This window comes from Vombatus ursinus, unplaced genomic scaffold, assembly GCF_900497805.2.
Source record: "Vombatus ursinus unplaced genomic scaffold, bare-nosed wombat genome assembly UNPS02001419.1, whole genome shotgun sequence".
Classification (NCBI taxonomy): Eukaryota; Metazoa; Chordata; class Mammalia; order Diprotodontia; family Vombatidae; genus Vombatus; species Vombatus ursinus.
The window spans coordinates 31,099,441-31,121,031 of record NW_020941197.1 but is presented as its reverse complement, the minus strand read 5'-3'; the positions used below and the strand labels follow the sequence as shown (position 1 = coordinate 31,121,031).

Sequence of the window (21,591 nt, the reverse complement as noted above, 5' to 3'; positions counted from 1 at the left end):
CTGAGCTCTTGGTCCCAGAAGCTTGGATCTTTGGGTTTATCAAACACTAGATTACTATGGTCATTTATTACTGTATATTGTGTACCTAATCTGTTCCACTGATCTACCACTATTTCTTAGCCGTACCAGATTGTTTTGATGATTACCAATCTGGTCCTGTTACTTCCTTCACATTTTTTTCATTAATTCCCTTGCTATTCTTGAACTTTTGTTCCTCCAGATGAATTTTGTTACTATTTTTTTCTAATTCCAGAAAATAATTTTTTGGTAGTTTGATTAGTATGATACTAAATAAGTAAATTAATTTAGATAGAGCTGTAATGTTTATTATATTGACTCAGCGTGTTATTGTTTCTTGATGTCTCATGGAGATATCAGCTTCTATTTGCCCAATTCTAATTTGTAAAGAATTATTTTCTCCAGTGAGGTTTTGAGTCTCCATTTCCATTTGGTCAGTTCTGCTTTTTAAGCAGTTCTCTTCAGTGAATTTTTGTACATCTTTTTCCCATTAGCCACTTATGCTCTTTAGAATTCTTCTCTTCAGTGAATTTTTCTGCCTCTCTTATAATTTGGTCTATTCTGGTTTTTAAGGTATTACTTTCTTAAGTATTTTTTGTGCTTTTACCAAGCTCTTGACTGTTGTTGGTTTTTTCTTCATGATTTTCTTCCATCACTTTCATTTCTTTACCCAGTTTCCCCCCTAACTCTGTTATTTGATTTTTGAAATCCTTTTTGAGCTCTTGTAGGAATTCTTTTTCATCCTGAGACCAATTCACATTTTTCTTTGAAGCTTTGGATGTAGCTCTTTTAACATTGTTTTCTTCTGAGTTTTTTTAATCTCTCCTGTCACTGTAGTAACTTTCTCTTGTAAGGTTCTTTTTTTTGTTGTTGTTTACTTACTTTTCTATCTGTTTCATTGACTTTTAATTTTATGTTGAAATTGGGCTGTGCTCCTGGGGTAGAGGGGGCCTCAGATTTTTCCTTCTGCTGTTTTCAAAGCTAGTTCTAGGTGTCTGTTAGTTTTCAGTTCTTCCAAGGTGGCATGATTTAAGGAGAGGGGTGGTCACTGTTCTGGCCTATGGTCTGGTCTGTGAGCAACCTACAAGTACTCTTTTTTTCTACCCTGGAACTATTACTTGCATCTCTCCTCCTCCTAGTGTTCCTCTCTGTTCTGGGACTGAAACATAAAACCATGTATGAGCAGTGCAACAGAGTCCTGCCCCTGGGGCCAGCAAAAGGTCCCTGTAATCACTTTCTGACCAGTTGTCCCTCTGCTCCAGAAACCACTGTCTCTACCTATGCAGTCACTCCCAACACCTGCTGCTGGCTTTCTTGGTCACAGCCTGCACTGTACTGAGCTCCACTCTCACCCGAGTGAGACATGTCCTTCCTGTCAACCTTCTGAGTTGTCTAGGACTGGAAATTTCTTTCACCTCTTCCTTTTGTTGGTTCTACCACTCCAGGATTCATTTCGAGGCATTATTTCAATGTTATTTGAAAGGGAATTTGGGAGAGCTCAGGTGAATCCCTGCCTTTACTCTGCTGTTTTGGCTCCTTCCACTCTTGGCCATCTTTACCACAATGCTAAAGAATAACAGCATATGAAGGTTTAAAGCAACGAGTAAATCAAAGTCCTCTGTAAGAACTAAGGTAATAGTCAGACATCAGTTCAAGTGGAGGAAGCCGAGGATTTGTTAACATTCTCATTTGAGCTTTATAGTGTTTGTCTCAGGGAGGTACCCTCAATCAAAAGTATTAAGCATGTTATCTGAGGATATAAAGTCAAAGTTGAAGCAGGAGAAAAACTCAGTATATTGACTCCAAACTCAACACCTTTTTTCCTCTGCCATATCGCATCAATACTTAGGCTTTCCACAAAAGCTTTTATGACCACATAGGAACAATTATGACTCTTTCCTTTTTTAGCTCAGAATTTCAAAGTACAGTTATAAGTTTGATTAGTGATTCCTCTGTGAATGAAGATTCTGTATGACAAAGTCATATATAAAAAAATAAAAGGAAGAAAATCTTCATCAATTGTGTAAATCACTTACAGTATTCATCATATGACTGCATAGGACAAAAGTCTACCAAACTTCTCTTTGTCTTCATCTAGTTGAAAATAAATAGGAATAACTCCAGGCAAAATTAGTGTTTATCTACTATCTCCAGGTACCTTTTTGTACTTTTTCTTCCAAAGGCAACCCTTCCATCCTCCTAAAATAGAAAATAACATTATGCATAAGGCAGCTCTGAATTTCAATCTGATTTAAAACTTTTAGAATAATTAGAATTGATGTAAGAACAAATGGTTCATTATCTTCTTCCAAACTTGCTTAGCTTCAGCATTTTGAGGTATATTTTAGTAATCTTTTAGGCGCAGAGATTCATGTGCTTACCATGGCTTCTTCCAGGTAATGGATTCCACCCTGCCCTATTCCAGATCTTCCCAGGCAGTCCACCTCTTCTGTCCTTAATCCATCCCTTTTCTTACACAAGATACACAGTAATACAAGTATGTATGTATTGCTTATATGCATTTGTGTATGTGTTCTTCCAGATGTGCCAGTATTCTGTACAAACATGTAAATGTTTGTTTAATTGAATTTTTCATAGCAACCCTTCTCTCCTTTTTTGCTGTATTAGAATACATTCTTGTGTTTACAGTTTTATCTTTTTTTAATATCTAGTAACAGTGTTTCTGATATATATCATCAGAATACTGCTCTAATGAAGGCATCACTGTAAATGCATATGAAATTATGCTGTTATCACAAAGTGAGAAGTAAACTTAGTATATATTATCTGAAACCTCAGAGATATAAATTTTTTAGGCTCCTGTAATGCTATCCTTGTCACTGAGTAGCCAGCCTTGTCAGTGCAGAATTCTAAATAGTAGCAGGAATGAGGTTACCACAGTGTGTCTTTTGCTGTACTATTAAGGGTTTTTTGTTTTTGTTTTTCTTTTTTTTTGAGACAGAAAAAGACCAGGAACATTTGAGATTTGTGTAATAGATTGGATACCTTCTAATTGAACCAGTTTTTACTGTCACTTTGATTATGATCATATGAAGAATAAAAAAATTACTAATTAAATTCAACATTGTCATGTAGCAATGAAATTTAAGCATATCATTTTAAAATAATAAAGTGTTACATAAGTTTGTTAGGTGTTTACTATTCATGTCTAAGCTCAGTATAACTAGGAAGAGGCTTCTTTTCCATTGTTACAATTCAGAAATCACAAGCTCCAGCCTACATCACTGATGATTTCATTACCAGTAATGTAGGCAGATTCATCAGAGGCCAAGTATACACACAACAGGGCTACTTCTTCCTCAGTTGCCATTCTTCCTGTCTTCTCTCTCTTTAAGAAATCATCCATTGCCTTTTTGGGGTCTGGGCTAGCCTAGATTCTGACATGCAGGGAAGGTCTATCAACAGTTCCTGGACACACACAGTTGCACCTGATACCCTGGTGGATGAAATCTACAGCCACGGATTTTGTGAGTTGAATCACCACTGTTTTGGACGTACTGTATATGCATCTGTTGACACCTTCTTTGAGGCTGGAAGACACAGAAGACATGTTGATAATGGTGCCAGATTTCTGGGCAAGCATTTTGGGAATAAATGCTTTAATCATCAAGAACATGCTTCAGACATTCAGATTCATGGTAAAGTCCCAGTCTTTCTCCTCACGTTCCAGGATGTTTCCATGATGGATGAACCCAGCAACGTTATAAAGATCATCAATTTCCTTGGAGAACTTCTCAGTTTGTTTCTTTTTTGTCACATTAAGCGCTCGAGTTCGAATGCCCGGATGCTCATTTAGCTCTTGAAGTTTGGATTTATTGATATCTGTTGCTATGATTTGGGCCCTTCTTTGGCAAAGGCTAAGGCAGCTGCCCAACCGATTCTCTGAGCAGCTGCAGTCAGAACGATGATCTTGCCATCAAGTTGACCCATGATGCAGTCTGCAGGATAATCCGCCCCTGCTTCTTAGGTTTTTCCCCCAAAGCTCTTTTAACTACAACAATATAAGGGCCAGTGTTTTTTCACCGGGAGCAAGGATTTTTTTCCTGTTAATAGTGAAACAGTATGATTTTGGGACAACTAAAAGTGGAAACTACAATTCCTAGTAGCATCAATAATTTTCATTTCCTAAGTCCAGCATCTTAACATATTCACCAAAAGCTCTGAACTAAAATAAAACCCTTTTACTAAGAAGTTCTTTCAGATTTTTCAATTTATAGGAGAATAAAGTATGTTGTAAAACTTGATTCTGTAACATTTTTCTTTAATCCCTAGTTTTATAAGTGAAAAGATAGCCAGATTTCTTTTATTTGTTCATTATTGTTCAAGGCATGTCATTTTCAAGTATAGTTTAGAAAGGTTGTATTGTTGACAGCAAGTATCATAAGACTAGGCTATTTGTAGTGCTTGCTGTTTTCTGAATCAACATTTTACAGTGCATCATGATTTGTTAGTTTCCCTTTTCTAATATTCTTCCATGTCTCTTTTTTTCAGAACAGAGAGCTCCAGATCATGAGAAAGCTAGATCATTGTAACATAGTCCGATTGCGTTATTTCTTCTACTCCAGTGGAGAGAAGGTAGGTATGATTGTAATGCATGCAGAAAATGTAAATAGAGAGAAATATGTCCTTTAAGAATCATTAACTCAGAGTAAGACATATTATAATATGGTGGTGCTAATCATAATAAAACCATTTTACTTTTTAATAAAACTTTATAGGTTATGATGCTTTTAGATTATTTTTTCTTTTATCCTTATGACATCTCTGTGCTGGATTATCTACATTTTATTGATGAGCAAATGGAGGCATCCACAATTGTGGATCTGGCCCTTGAGCCTAGACTTTTGAAATCCAAATCCAGTTTGTTTTCTGTGATACTATCCTGCCTCTCTCTGATATGAAATGAGAAATTGAGAAAATATGACAAACTCCTAAGTTTCTCGCTTTTCTCTTTTTATTTCCTCTCTGATTTAAAGGATTAAAGGAAGTTTTTATTGTCTGTTGTTAATGTATTATAGAATATATTATATATTACTTTGTCCATATTGATTCACATAGTAGTCTATTATTAGTATTTTTTGTGAAGGGTAAGATCTTGTCACATTGAAAAGGAGGGGATTTTAAGCAGAAAGAAAAATATGAACTGAGACTATTGCAGAGTATTCCTTTGTTCCTCACCATCTGAAAGGATGGTAGTGTAGAAAAGTATAAGTAAGCACAAAGAGGTGAGGGGGGAGGAATTTTGCAAGAGGCAAAAATTATTTCCTGAGACATCCATATGAGACATCTGTCCATTTTTGACAGTTCTTAACCAAGATCATCCTTTCCAAATTGTTACACTTGGCCACTGTATTTGTTAATATTTACTTTCGGGGGGGAAAATAGCTTTGATTAAATGGATACAACATATACATGTCCAATTTATATTTTGACAGTTTTGATATATGCATTGCTCCTACCAAGCTTCGGAAAAGTGGTGTCATTCCCTGAGTGCAAGTAACTTGTTTAACTTCTATTTTAAAAAGTAGTGAGGTAGTTTGAAAACCTTTCTTCAAAGAGGAAACAAAGTTACTGCTTTTGTAAATAAGGTCATAGTCCACTTAGAGTACCCTAGAGAGTCAACCAAAAAATTAATTGAAAGAATTAACAACTTCAGCAGAGTTGCAGGATGTAAAATAGACTCTCCTAAATCATCAGCTTTTCTGTACATTAACAGCAAAATCCAAAGGTAGAGAAATGCTTTTTTTAAATAACTACCAAAAGTATAAAACACTTGGGAGTCTGCTTGTCAGGACACACACAGGAATTACATGACTATAACTACAAAACACTTTTTACACAAATAGAGATCTCATTAATTGGTAAAATATTAATTGTTCATGAGTTATCTGAGCCAATATAATAAAAATGGCAATACTAAGTTAATTAACTTACTCAATGCCATAAACATCAAATTACCAAGGATTACTTTATAAAAGTAGGGGGGAAAATGGCCCAATTCACGTGGAAGTATAATAGGTCAAAGATCCCATGGAAAATAATGGGAAAAAAAAATGGGAAGGAAGGGAGCCTCACAGTACCAGACCTCACACTATACTACAAATCAATATCAAAACATTCTGGTACTGGTTAAGAAATAAAGAGGTTGATCTTGGCATCTATGTGGCACAATGGATAGAGAACTTAACCTGGAGTCAGGAAGACCTGAGTTCATATACAGCCTCAAAGACTAGTTCTTTGACCTTTGACAAGTCATTTCACCTTTACCTGAGTCTCCTTAACTGTAAAATGAGGATAATAATAGTGCTTACCTGTGTATTGAAGCTCATGAGATAATATTTATAAAGCACTTAGCACAGTGCTTAGCAAATAGTAAGCATTATATAAATGGTACTGGTGATGATGATGATTGGAATAGATTAGGTATATAATATACAGACAAAAATGAATTTAGTAGCCTAGTGTTTAATAAGCCCAAAGATCCCAGCTATTGCAGTTAGAACTTAGGTATTTAACAAAAGCTGTTAAGAATAACATCATAAACAGAGTAGCAAAGAAGAAATTACCTTCAGATCTATGGACAGAGGAAGAATTCATGGCCAAACAAGAAGTAAAGAAAATCACAAATGATAAAATGGACCATTTTTATAATATAAAATTTTAAGATGTTTTTGCACAGATATGCAGCTAAAATTAGGAGAGAAGCAAGTAGATGGGGGAAAGAATCTTTGCAGCAAAGTTCTTTGATAAAGTTTCATGATCTATAAGGACTTGATGATTTATATTTATAACACTAAGAGCCATCCCCAAATTGATACATCTTCATAGCATATAAAAAGTTTTTAGAAAAAGAAATCCAAGCTACCAATAGACATGTGAAAAAAAATGCTCTAAATCCCCAATAATTAAAGAAATGCAAAACTCTTGATGTACCACTTCACACCCCTAACTAAGATTGGCAAAGTCAATAAAAATGGAAAATGACAAATAATGGAGAGGTTGTGGGAAAACAGGTACATTAATGCACTCTTGGTAGAGCTATAAACTGGTATAGTCATTTTGGAACTATGCCCAGAAAGCTATTAATCTATGCATAACCTTTGACCTAGCAATACCACTACTATGTCTATACTTCAAGAGCTCAGACAAAGAGGAAAAGGACCCATATGTGCAAAAACTTTTATAACAGTCCTTTTGCAGTGGCAGAGAATTAGAAAATGAAGAGGTAGCCATCAGCAAGTTATGGCATGCGAATGTGATGGACCAATCATAGAGTACCAACAGTATTGTAAAGATAACCAACTTTGAAAGTCTTCAGTACTCTGATCAATAAAATGACTAACCACAATTCCAGAGGACTCACCATGATTTAAATATGCCACCTCCCCCCAAATAGCAAGGGGATGGACTTAGCGTGTAGATAGAGTATTTTTTTTGGACATGGCCAGTGTGGGAATTTGTTTTGCTTGGGTGTGTGTATCTGTAACTCTCGTTTTGTTTTTCTTGTTTTCTTATTAGAGGAAGGAGTGGGTATGTAGTGGGAGGGATAGAAGGTTGATTGTCATTGATTAAATATTATAATTAATTTAAAAAACTTAGGATTCTTAGCTCTTAAAAAGCTAGAGTTGCTACCCTGGTCTTTAAGGTTTTATTCTTATTGTTGTTCTAATTCTTTTGCTCATACATTTGGTTGAATCAGAAATCGTCTACCTGAGATAGCTTACTCTTCTGCTCTTTTTGTTTGTTTAGTATATGGCAAATTGTTACACAAGATGGATAAAATGATTGGTTTTTATAACTGATATAACAGTATCAGAATGTGTAAACACATCTTCTCCAGGCCCAAGAACGGTATATTTTCAAGAGTTGCACTAGCAGGCAGGGTAAGAAGCATGATAATGTACTTTATCCTCTTATTACATGGTTTTGATATCTTATATACTTCGGTCTATATTTTTGAGAACTTTTCGTTCCACAAAGATTGGATGTAACTATTTGATACGACAAGATGTGTTAAAAAAAAAAAATCATTCTTAAAAATGTATGGGTTGGGGGGGGGCAGCTAGGTGGCACAGTGGATAGAGCGCTGGCCCTGGAGTCAGGAGGACCTGAGTTCAAATCCAGCCTCAGACACATAACAGTCACTAGTTATGTAACTTTGGGCTAGTCACTTAACCTCAGTTGCCTCACCAAAAAAAAAAAAATGTATGATAGGTCAGCGTTGTGACTGGGTGATTACTTTTGTGTATAATGATAATCTCATTACATTTGAGTTTACTGAATTTTTGAAGATATTTTGGGTTTCATATTTTGGGTATCTACAGGGATTTGTTGTTTATTTTTGAAGGATAGGGTGATAATGTGCTTCCACAGTGTATGATTTTGGTCGTTTGATCATGTCTTTCTGGGTATTTGTTAGGTGCTAAATTTTCTCAACCCATAGTCACATATATTACACAGTTGTTATAGTTGTCATTATCATAATCACCATCTGAATAATCAGGAACAAAATCAAATTAATGTGCAGAGAAGTAAAATCTTACATAAAACCCTTCGTATTCAGCACTGTTGAATCTAATGATGCACAATGGGCAAAAAAAAAAATCGCTTTGTTCTCACTGAGGATGGAAATGCCTAGGCTGGCTTGATTTTGGAGAAAAGGAAAAAAGTGATTTGAGTCAGATGCAGGAGGTATTTGCTGAAGTGCCGTGTGTACTAGTAGTAGTCTTTGGCACTTACTCTTCTTGCTGCTTAGTCTTTTTTGGTTGGTTTGTATAAGATTCTTTCTAAAGTAACCAGTGTTTCTTGCTTTTGTGGGGAATTTGGTTTGAGAAGGGCAGAGTTGAAATGAAGCCAAAACTAGTAAGACAGACTTCTGTAGTGTCAAACATATTAACAGTTCCCAAAGAAATAAGTAGTTTTAAGTATAGATTGCTATAGATGCAGATATTTCTTAGACTATCTCAAGTATAGGCCAGCACAGATCGTCTTGCACATGCAGATTTTATGTTTATTAAATTACAGTAAATACTTGCCGAATTAAAGATCCTTATCCTTTTGTTCAGAGATTTCTTAGCAATTGAGCAGACATTTTTAAAGCCATGACTACTTATTGATTGATTGGTTGACTCTCTGCAAGATGTTGGCTGTATAATATAATAACGTCCAACTGAGGTTAAACCACTAGCAGTATCAGTTCTTGGCACATCAGAAGGATGTTTGAACCTCGACGTGTTACAGTCGTGGACATTTAGAGTTAAAAGGGACTTGAGTCCATCTAGTCTAATATATAATAGAATCTTCTCTGCCCTGTCTTTGATAAGAGGTCATGCATCCTCTGCTTGAATAGCTCACTACTTCTTAGGCTGCCTCATTTCACTTCTATGTCATTCTCATTGTTAGTAAGTTTTTATTTACATCAAGCCAAAATCTGCCTCTTCAGTTTCCAGTCCAACTTTTTTTTGGTGCCACCCCGCCCCCCTTCTGATTCTTCTTCCCCTTGACAATCCTTTTAAATACATTATTTGATGAATTCTATCATGTCTGCCAATGGAAACTTCTCTTTTCCAGTTCTTTCAACTGATCTTTATATGACATGGAGTTAGCTTGCCTTTTTGTTTACAAAGCTAATTGATCATTTTATTGTTTTCTGTAGTCTCATGTCCATTTTACCTTTCTAGATTTCTTTCTCACTACTTCTTTTCTTCAACTCTCTTCCAGCTGTGCTGGACAGCTCACTATCCCTTGTTCAGATCCTGCTTTTATTCATACTGGCCCCTAGCCAAAAATGGGCTTTCCTAATACTCTCTCCATTAAGAATTAACTCTGGTGCGTCACGCCTATCAGATTGGGTAACATGACAGAACAGAACAATGATAAATGTTGGAGAAGATGTGGGAAAATTGGCACACTAATACATTGTTGGTGGTGTTGTGAACTGATTCAACCATTCTGCAGAGCAATTTGGAACTATGCCCAATATGCATACCCTTTGACCCAGCAATACCACTTCAAGAGCTGTATCCCAAAGAGATCATACAAATGGGAAGAGGACCCACATGTACAAAAATATTTATAGCAGCTCTTTTTGTAGTGGCAAAGAATTGGAAAGTGAGGGGATGCCCATCAGCTGGGGAATGGCTGAACAAGTTGTGGTATATGAATGTAATGGAATACTATTATGCCATAAGAAATGATAAGCAGGGGGACTTCAGAAAAACCTGGAAAGACCTGTATGGACTGATGCTGAGTGAAGTGAATAGAACCAGGAGAACACTGTACATAGTAACAGCCACATTGTGTGACTTCTAATTTTGATAGACTTAGACCTTCTCAGCAATGCAAGGATCTAAGACATCTCCAAAAGACTCATGATGGAAAATGCTATCCATATCCAGAAAAAGAGCTATGGAGTCTGAATGCAGATTGAAGCATAGTATTTGCTCTTTTTTTTTTTGTTTATTTCTTCTTTCTTGTGGTTCCTCCCATTGGTTCTAATTCTTCTTTACACCATGACTAAAGTGAAAATATGTTTAATAGGAATGTATATGTAGAGCCTATATCAGATTGCATGCCATCTTGGAAAGGGAGGCAGGTAGGGAGGTGGGGGGAAATTTAAAACTCAAAAGCTTATGAATGTGAATGTTGAAAACTAAAAATAAATTAATTAATTAAAAAAAAAAGAATTAACTCTGATGGTATCTTTACTTTCTACCTAGGAGAGAATCAGGGAGGCTTTCTGGAAACCTCTTCTTCCTCTAATTTATAATATTCTATACCTTTTTTTGCATTTAATCATATTCTATATTACTTGTTTATACATATTTCTCCCTATTCTGTCCCCCCTTCCATTTAACTAGAAACTCCTTGAGGGCAGGGCCTATTTGCTACTTTGTTGTCCAGTTGTTTCTCATTCTGCATGACCCCATGGACAGGTTTTCTTGGCAGAGATTCTGGAGTGGTTTGCTGTTTCCTTCTCCAGCTCATTTTACATATGAGTAACTGAGGCAAATTGGGGTAAAGTGTCTTGTCCAGGGTCACTCAGCTAGCAAGTATCTGAGGCTGGATTTGAATTTAGATCTTCCTGATCCGAGGCCCAGTGCTGTATCCACTGCACCACCTAACTGCCCCATTTGCCACTTTAGCTTTTAAAAATAAATGTTGACTTAAACTACACTTAATGTCTTTAATCGTATCATTCTGTTGGAGGTGAAACTACCACTGTCTTCTGGCATTTATATACTGCCCTCTTTTAAAAAAAAACAAAATGTCCTAAGAAACATCAATTTGTTCAGGTGATCCTCTCAGTATATATAATTTTACATTCTTTGGGTATTTTGTAAACAGATGTAATTGTTTGTAAGACCCTCAGGGAGGAAAGTAAAAAGTAGAATTGTCTGCTCAGTGCTTGAACTGTACACACAAATTCAGTCACGAGCAAAGGGTTCTACTGTACCCTTAAATCCTCATCTGAATACTTTACAGTGAGAAAGAAGAGTAGAAAGGGAAGAGGCCCAACCAACTTCAATGTAAGAGGACACTAGAGAAGGCGTTTGAGGTTGGACTAGTTCATGAGAGAGCCAGGAACCTCTGATCAGATCCAGCTCTGAAATTCATTCAGTGGTTAAGATCACACTCAAGTTTAGTACTACTTTTGCAATTTAGAAAATAATTTCTTCCCTGAAAAGCTGACTTGGCCATCACATTTATCTAAGAAGTTGTAGAACTGTTAATGGTACTTCATGAGGCAATTCATGTTTTAAAAGATAGTGATAAATGCAGATTATAGCTGACTTGGAAAGTGAACAGATAGAGTTACCTTCTAACGTTTGCCTCAGAACCTCCTGTTCCCCATTTTCCTATATTTTCCTCCTTTTCCTTATATGCTATCTCCCCTTTTCACTCTTGTTTCACCCTCCCTTTTCAAATTTTACCACCTTCTTTCTCTTTCCTACACTTTCACTCCCATTCCTTTTCAGAAACTTGTAATGTTTTAGAAGTAAAAAATATTTTAATATTTATTGAATTAAGCCCAGAAGGGCCAATATTTTGTATTTCTCTAAGGAAGAAGACTAATAAGTTGTTCTTTTACTTGAATGTATCCCTTAATTTTTATTCCCCCTGCATTACTGAGCCTCTACAGAAACAACTTTCCCCAACTCAACCTTTGGGGAAAGGTTTTGAAAGCTACTGAAAAGAAAAAGCAAACTATATTTGATGAGAAATCCCCTAGACTACTCAAAAAATCCTCTCCACAACCTCCTCTCTTCCTCGAGGGCGCTTACTGATTTCTAACTTGTGTAATGGCAGAGAATCAAACTTACTTGGCATAACAGAGTTGAGATCCAGAAGAGACATTAGATATCATTTGGTCTAACAATCCCGTTTTACTTATGAAGAAAATGAGACCCAGAGCAGTTAAATATTTCATACAAAGCTGCACAGGTAACTCCAGAGTTAAAATTCAAACCAGACCTTTTCCAAGTTCAGAGCTGTTTCTGCTTCACTTAGGTAACCCTGCTGTGTAGGTGATACAGATGAGGCAGGTTTGACTGATCATATTCATGTTTCTCTCTTACTGATGACAGGTACTTTGTGAGGTCTGGAATGAGACAGTATCTAAAATTCTATGGAATTTCATGAACGTCTTTTAATATAGTGCCCTGTGCTGTCAAAGGAATTGTTTTTCTGAAGTTGGGAGGGGAAGAAGGGGCCAGACTTGGCTGAGCGGATACTTTATGATATAGAGGGTATTATTAAAGTCTCAGTGTAGTTTTAAACTTGCGCTGGTTTTGGAACATCCTCCATATTGGGTCAGAGGGAGGGATCAGTGTTTACTGACAAGCAGCAGTTAGGTATTTTTAAAGCAGCTAGAGCAACTTGGATAAGAGACCTTATCCTTCCTATATTATATTTTAATTTAACATTTTGGTAAAATTAAAGCCACACAGAGAGACATGCAAGACTTTGACAGAATTATAGACTTGATCACCAATTTTCAGCCCTGTTCAAATCCAAATGCAGTTAAGAGTGCTCCACTTGACATACTTGTCTTCACTATTCACCTACCAGTTAAATGGGTAGCACTTTTATTTATTTATTTTACTACTTCTTTGTGGTGCCTCAAACTACCTTTACCACTTTAAAAACCCTTTTTGGCTGTTTTCCCAAGCCTGAGGACTATAAATAACCTAGTTGCTAGCATATGACTGGAGAGGGAAGGGATGAAAGCCAAGGTAGTCAGAGGACAAAGGCCAAAGACCTGAGAGGTGGCATAATTACAGCCTTAGTCTTGAGTTGTAATTGTTGATATTTGTTGCACTGGAGCAATGCATACTTAGTTAAATTAATGCAGAGAAGATTTTTAGTGAATACTGATTAGAAAAAGACAGGTGGCCATCTTTTTCTGACTAGAGATTAATTGGCTTTTCTGAGTACCTATAAAGTAATATGAATTGTGATACTTGTGTTCATGACAAATTCAGAGCAAGAGGAGAGTATTTTACTATACTTCATCTACTACCATGATTTAAGTTTGATTAATAATCTTAGATCTTACCTTTTTATCATTCCTTATGTCTGTTATCATTTTATTCCTTTATGTCTTGCTATTTCTGTCTCTCTTCCTCCTTTTCTTTTTCTTCTTATTATTTGTCTTTCTCCTTTCCTTTTTCTCTCTTTCTGCTAAAAATATGGAAAATGTTCCAGAAAGCAAATTTATATATGTGTGTATATGTGTATGTGTATGTGTGTGTGTATGTATATATCTATATATCTATATATATGTATGTATACATACGTGTGTGTATAAATACTTCATCATAGACCTTCAATGTAAAAAAAATTGTCCCATCCCCTTAAAACTATATATTCTTATTGCCTTCATTTTGGAAGAATTTTATTTTTTAAAATCCTGTTCATTGTAGAAATAGAAGAGATTGCTAGGAATTCTGGGTGCTTAAATGTAATATGAACCATTTTTTATGAATTCCAATAGAATATAGACTCCCTGAGGGCGTGGAATATTTCATTGTTATCTTTGAATCACCAGTGTGTAGCAAAGTGCATTGCATTAATGGATGTTTAATGAATGTTTGAATTTAAATGAATTTGAACCCAGGAAGGTTATAGGCTTTGTAGTTCTTCAAAAAGGATATTTAGAAGGTTATGTGCATTGGATGATTTTTAAAATTACTTGTGTAAAGGTAAGGGTCATGGCAAATGATCATACGTAGGCATATGTAAAAATAATCAGTCTTTCTGAACTTGGTCATATACACAGTACAGTGGTTAGGGGGTGATTCAGTGTAACATCTTGAAGTTTCTTGAATCATCGAAAAGGATTAAATTATATTCAGTGTAGTTTTAGTGTTTGATATTTTGATGTATTTATGGTCTTATTATAGTGAATACTTATAAGTTGCATTTTTACCAGTTTTCCCAGCAGTTTTTGTCAAATAGTGTCTTTCTATTCCATGTAACTCTTGTTCATGTTCTGTAAATCCTCCACATTTGAGTCCTCCTTTCGTATTGAGGATCTTATGACATGGATGAATACCAGTGGAGCACTCAGATTATCCATTGGCTGTCTTCTGCCAGATGGACCTCCTTTCTTGTCCTCATTCATGATTCTTTATCTCCTCTCTCCATGCCTTTGCAGTGGCTATCTCCCATGCCTGGAATGCATTCTCCTTACCTCAGGGAATCCTTTCTTCCTTTAAGATGCAGTTCGGATACCATCTTCTGCATGAAATCTTTCTTGATTCACCCGAACTGCTGCCCTCCCTCCCATAGAACCTTATATTTAATGACATTGTGTATGTGTGTGTTAACTATTTTTATGCTATATGTATTTTTATTTATACTTGTGGTCTCCTCCATTAGAATGTAAACTCATTGTGAGTAGGGATCACTTTATATTTTGTTCTTTGTTCACTAGACATCTTAAACTCAACACGTCCGAAACTGAATTCACTATCTTTTCCCCTAATCTGTTGCCAGGATATCTTGATTTTATATTTGTAACAAAACAAAACAGAAGGCAAAGAGTAGCAAATAGTGTGCTTCTATCTGCATTCAAACTCCATAGTTCTTTCTTTGGATGTGGATTGCATTTTCCATTATGAGACTTTTGGAGATGTCTTAGATCCTTGCATTGCTGAGAAGGACTAAGCCTATCAAAGTTAGTCATCGCACAGCATGGCTGTTACTGTGTACAGCGTTCTCCTGGTTCTGCTCACTTCACTCAGCATCAATCCATACAAGTCTTCCCAGGATTTTCTGAAGTCCTCCTGCTCATCATTTCTTATAGCACAGTAGTATTCCATTACATTTCATATACCACAACTTGTTCAGCCATTCCCCAGCTGATGCCCCTCAATTTCCAGTTCTTTGCCACCACAAAAAGAGCTGCTATAAATATTTTTGTACATGTGGATCCTCTTTCCATTTGTGTGATCCCTTTGGGATACAGCCCTAGAAGTGGTATTGCTGGGTCAAAGGGTATGCACATTTTTATAACCCTTTGGGCATAGTTCCAAATGGCTCTCCAAAATGGTTGGATCATTTCTCAACTCTACCAACAAGGCATTAGTGTTCCAATTTTCCCACATCTGCTCCAGCATTTATCATTTACCTGTTTTGTCATATTGGCCAATCTGACAGGTATGATTGTGGTACCTCAGAATTGTTTTGATTTGCATTTCTCTAATCAATAGTGATTTAGAGCATTTTTTCATATAACTATAGATAGCTTTAATTTCTTCATCTGAAAACTGCCTGTTCATATCCTTTGACCATTTATCAATTGGGGAATGACTTGTATTCTTATAAATTAGTCTTAGTTCTCTATGTATTTGAGAAATGAGGCCTTTATCAGAGACTTTGGTTGTAAAAATTCTTTCCCACTTTTCTACTTCCCTCCTAATCTTGGTTGTATTAGCTTTGTTTGTGCAAAAACTTTTCAATTTAATGTAATCAAAATTATCCATTTTGGCTTTCATAGTGTTCTCTATCTCCTGTTTGGTCATAAATTCTTCTGTTCTCCATAAATCTGACAGGTAAACTATTCCTTGCTCTCCCAGTTTGCTTATAGTATCAGCCTTTATATCTAAATCATGAACCCATTTTGATTTTATTTTGGTATATGGTTGAGATTTTGGTCTAAGCCTAGTTTCTGCCATACTCTTTTCCAGTTTTCCCAGTAGTTTTTGTCAAATAGTGTGTTCTTATCCCAGAATCTTTGGGTTTATCAAATAGTAGATTAGTATAGTCGTTGACTACTGTGTTCAGAGTGATCTCCTTAAAGCACAAATCTGCCCATGTCAGTCTTCTCTACCTGGCCTGCCCACCTGCTCCCCGCCTCCCACCCCCAACCCTACCCCCTGGTCAGTAAACTCTAGTGGTTCTCTATTACCTCTAGGATGAAATATAAAATCCTTGGTTTGACTTTCAAAGACTTTCATAACCTATCTCTTCTTCTTCCCCCAGTCTTCTCTTACTACCCACCCCAATGTACTAGTGATACTGGTGTCTTTGATATTCCTCTCACAAGACACTGCATCTCCTAGGTCTGAGCATTTTCATTGGCTGTCCTTCATGCCTGGACTGCTCTACCTCCCCATCTCTACCCTCTTAATTCTAATGTTTTCCCTCTGTTGATTATCTCCAGTTTTTCCTGTAAATCTCTTGTTTGTATGTAGTTATTTACATGTTGTCTCTCCTGTTACGCTGTTAGCTCCTTCAGAGCAGGGATTACTTTTTTTATTTGTATCCCCAATGTTTAGCTCAGTGCCTGGCACTGTTAAATGTTTATTGACTGACTACTTCTATCCCCAGCACCTAGCACCATGCCTGATACGTAGTAAGTATGTAATAAATAATTGTTGGTTGTTTGAGGGAGAAACTTTAGAGGCTCTATGTTATTTCCCAAAGAAAATGTAACCTGGTCTCTTATTTCATTTGGGACCAGTTCATCACCTATTTTCAGTATTTCTCCAAGTCATATCTATTGATGGACCAACTATGGGTTAGTCCTCCACTTGCATGTCACAGCCTAGATAATAGACAGTATACATTGTAGGGGAAAAAATGTAATGACCTTCAGTCATATGCAAAGCTCCTTTTATTTCTGCTGTGATAAGGGGCAGAGAAAACTAAAAATCACACTGTTTTTAGGTTGTCTCTAATCATTAACTTAGTTATTATTACTGTAAATGTGAGATCCTTGTCCAGTAGTGAAAGATTGGACATATAAGTGAAGGAATAGAATTGTGTTAATCTTGACATTCTTGCTGTAAATGAAAATATAAGACGAAGTAGCAGTTAAATAGAAGGCTGCTCACAGGCTCTTCTGGAGGTACTAATAAAAGAGCTAATAGAGTTGGCTTTATTGTGTGTCCAAAAACAATAAGAAATCTTTCATAGGGGCTTTGGTCATCTATCACATTGCTTGTGATAAACAATTGCAAAAAGCCCACTGTGAAAACAAGGTAGCTTATATATCAGAATCCTTTGCAAGATGATGGAAAGTGAAAAAAATCTTTAAGGAACTTGATAGATTCCTCCAAATTAAATCACTTTCTACGTCAATACTTAATGAGTTTAATGTGGGTGAGGGGTAAAAAATACTTGGGAAAATAGGGTTCACTTGTAAAAGCTGAGAAAGAACAATGGGTTGTAGACTATACCAGAAGCATTATACCTATATCATGATTACTTACTTCAAGAAAAGAGCCAAGAGGCACTGGAACGTAGCAAGCAGCAACCCTCAAAATCACGGAAATTGAAATTGTTTATATTTCAATTGACAGGAAATGGCTAGTTACTGTTATAGAAGCCATTTCTTAACTTTCTATCAGTATAACCTTAGATCATATAAATAACAAAATAAATAAAAGTACAAGAAAGAATAAATATGAGAAAATACAGCAGACAAGTAAAGAAACACCAATCTGCTTTAATTTTTCTGTTAATTCTTCTACTTGAATTGTTTGAAAACCAAAAACCCTAATATGAAGTTAGCTTCTAACTAGGGAACCTTTTCATTTGTAACTCAGATGTTTGAAATTGAGAATGCACATCCGACCCATTTCTAAACCATGTCAGCTGTACTCTGGACAGTTCTCCTTATCCCTCTCCTACTGGAATGTGGATTCTGTCCCTAAGACCTTGGGTTTTGATAGATGATCTTTCTACTTTTCTTGCCTGGAAATTGTTTTGGTTTTTTTTTTTTTTACCATCACTACCACTTCCATCATCACCAGCTCCCTTTTATATATTATCCCTTCCCCTTTAGAATTTAAACTCTTTGGAATTATGAATTGTCTTGCTTTTTTATACTTGTATCTATAAACACAGTGCCTAGCATATAATAAATACTTAATTAATGCTTTTTTCATTTATCTGTTGTCCCATACTGCAGTATTTTTATAAGTATACTTAGATTCCTAGAGCCCCATGCACAAGGCCACAGTATAACACAAGACAACCATAGTAGTGTTATAGAATGGAATTACCATTTTTTCTTCAAAATGTATTCATAATTCTAAGTTGGAGAACTTGGAACATGTAACATGGCCATCTCTGCTGATATCCCTGGTAGTGGCAATGGGGATTCTCATATTACAGCTCTTATGATAAAGAATATCGACTGCGTTGTTGACTGGGTTACTCTCTCCTCTTCAAGATCATTCAGAACAAGTCCAAACAGCCTGGGGAAGGGGAGAAAATCTTTGGTGTTATCAGGTGCATAGTAGAATTCCTTTGACACTACCAGTCCAGGAGTTTCTCCCTCTTTCTCTCCCTCTCCCATCTCTCCTCTTCCTCAATTTGATGACTTCAGTCTTCATTCTTCCCAATATCTCTGTAGCATTTGACATTGTTGACCTCTCCTCTCTTCTCCCAGATAGCCTAATATGACTGTGCTCTATTGGTTCTCCTCTTATCTGTCAGATCATTTCTTCTTAGGCTTTGCTGTTTCTTCATTCATATCATGCCTTCTAACTGTGGGGCCATTTCAGGGTTCTGTCCTGGACATCCTTTTTTCTTACCATGCTCCCTTGCTGATTTCATCAAGCTCCCATGAGTTCAATTATCATTTCAATGAAAATCTAGGTCTGTGCAGACTCCCAGATCCTTATACTTGGTCCTTGTCTCTGTCTTAAGCTCCATTTCCACATAATAAACTCCATAGTGGACATTTCAGGTAGATGTGCTGTAGACATTTTTAAGTGTTGACACAAGCTTTAGAACAGTGGTATCAAATTCAAATAGAAACCATCCCTGCAGGCTGGGTATTCTCTTAGAAAACCACAAATTAACATTATATATGTTGTATTGTATTTTGTTTTTGTTTTGTTAAATATGTCCAAATTGCATTTTAATCTTGTTTTGTTGCGGTTTTGCCTAGAGGCTGACAACTGCCTTAGAAGACATTTATTGTACTAGACTTAACCAGTAATTCACCTTAATGAGCACTACATTTTGAATAGTCCTTTTGCTTGGAAGCTGAGTGGAAACTCTGTAGAGAAACTTAAAAAGGGAAATGTCTGAACAAATTTGAAAGGGACTGCACAAGGCTGAAATGTATACATTTTAAAAGAAGATGAAGAAAACCAGTAGTTTACTTGAAAATCCTATCTTTCATTAGAAATCTCCATGGCCCCTCTCCCCCCCCCCCTGCCCCGCCCCCAACAGACCCTCCCCTCCCCCGATTATGCCTAATTTTTTTTTCTGGGAAAGTTATTCTTGGTTGTAAACCCACTCTATCTTTTGCCTTTTGGAATATTGTATTCTATATTCTCCTCTTTATAGTGGTAGCTGCCAAATACTGTGTGATCTTAACTCCTTAGTATTTAAATTCTCTTTCTGGCTAATTTTCTCTTTGATCTAGAAGCACTGGATTTTGACTGTGGCCTTTTTGATACTTTTCATTTGGATATTGTTTCATGAGCTTACCAATGGATTTTTTTTATATTGGCTTTTGCCCTCTGCTTTTAATAATTCTGGGCAGTTTAATGACTTCTTGAAATATAGTGGTATCCCAGATGTGTGTGTGTAGGGGGGGAGTATCACTTTTTTGTAGGCCAGTGATTCTTAGATATCTTTTATTTTCTTTGACCTGTTTTCAAGGTCTGTTGTTTTTTATATTAATTAACTACTTATGTTTTCTTCCATTTTTTTTTCAGTCTTTTGATTTTTGTCTTAATCTTTTTGTTTGTTACTTAGAGTCATTAATTTCTGTTCGGCCTGTCTAATTTCAGAGAGTTTGTTATTTGTCTTAGGTTTTGTATTAAGCTATTAATTCTCCTACTATCTAGTGCTCCCATTTCTTTCCTAATTTTTCTAGAGATCTCAATTCACTCATGTTATTCCAGGAATTCTAGTTATGTGTCTAAATCACAGCTTGTGGACAAGCTATATTTTTCTTTGATTCTTTGCTTGTATATGTTGTGGAGTTACTGTCTTCTCACTTTGTTTCTTGGGTGTTCCTGGTTCCATTTTAGTTCTTTAAAAGTGGTTGTCTTTTTGTTTACTTATTCTTCTGCTCTTATTTTTCTAATTGGGACTTTGTATTTGATCTGGATTCTGCATACTTTTGGAGGGAATTGAGTTTGGTCATGATCTGTATTCTCTGATGTTCTATTCTTGCTTTCTCTAAGTAATGAGTTCTCTGTTCTCCAAAGATTTTAAAGGAGGTGGCCCAGGCTGCAGACATGAAAACTTTTAGTGTACTCTAAGCTGGTTGGTCTAGGTCTAATTCTGATTGGTGCTCTCTAGGTCTTAATACCTGAGCCCTTTTTGGGTTTAGTCAAAACAACTGGAGACTTGCCTATTCTCTAGTAGCCTACTGTTGACCCCTGTCCCTGTCAGCTGTCTGGGAGGCTCTATTGGTTTCAAAGGAGGGAACTACAGATCTCCCCTTGACCTGAACTCCTTACCCTGCTTATTTAGCTTCAGGCTTCAGTTTGGATCTGTGGGCTGAAAACCCAGTTTCACTGTTAACTGTGATTCCAGGGTCAGAGCAAAAGAACTGCCAGCTGGCTGCTTTGAAAAAAGAACTGGAGGTTTTAATGGATTGCAAGTTCAGGATAAGTCATTAGTTTGAATGGCAGCCAAGTTTTTCTGCATTATTAGAAGCAATAATGACCATAATGAGCCAGGTTCCTATGTATTCCACATATACCACATTGACCACATATAGAGTATCCTATTTCCAGCACCACATTTTAGGATTAAAAAAAGCTGGAGTGTTCTAGGTGTCTAGATTATGAATGGACTGGAGAGCAAGATATAAGATTGTTGAATGAGTTCTATGTGTTTAACAAAGAGAAGAGGACTCAGGGAGGATAGGATAGTATTTAAAGTATATAAAGTACTTCAAGTATTTAAAGGATGTTATACAGAAAAGACTTACTGTACTTAGTCCCACGAAACAGAAATAAAAACAGTAGTTTGAAGTTGCTAAGAGGCAGTTTTAGGATTGATCTATAGAAATACTTCTTAACCAAAAAGGGGGTGTTCAGAATTAGAACAGGTTGTCAGAATAGTGAG

At 36.3% G+C, this 21,591-nt stretch overlaps 1 protein-coding gene and 1 pseudogene across 1 annotated transcript in view; one reads left to right on the top strand and one right to left on the bottom strand.

Moving 5' to 3' along the window:
* Window positions 1-21,591, top strand: part of GSK3B (glycogen synthase kinase 3 beta) — a 162,186-nt gene that overhangs the window by 31,592 nt on the left and 109,003 nt on the right. The window contains exon 4 of the mRNA XM_027866838.1: window positions 4,531-4,614. Coding sequence (XP_027722639.1) covers window positions 4,531-4,614 — 84 coding nt within the window. The remainder of the gene's footprint in view (window positions 1-4,530; window positions 4,615-21,591) is intronic.
* LOC114047532 lies at window positions 3,211-3,984 on the bottom strand (annotated as a pseudogene).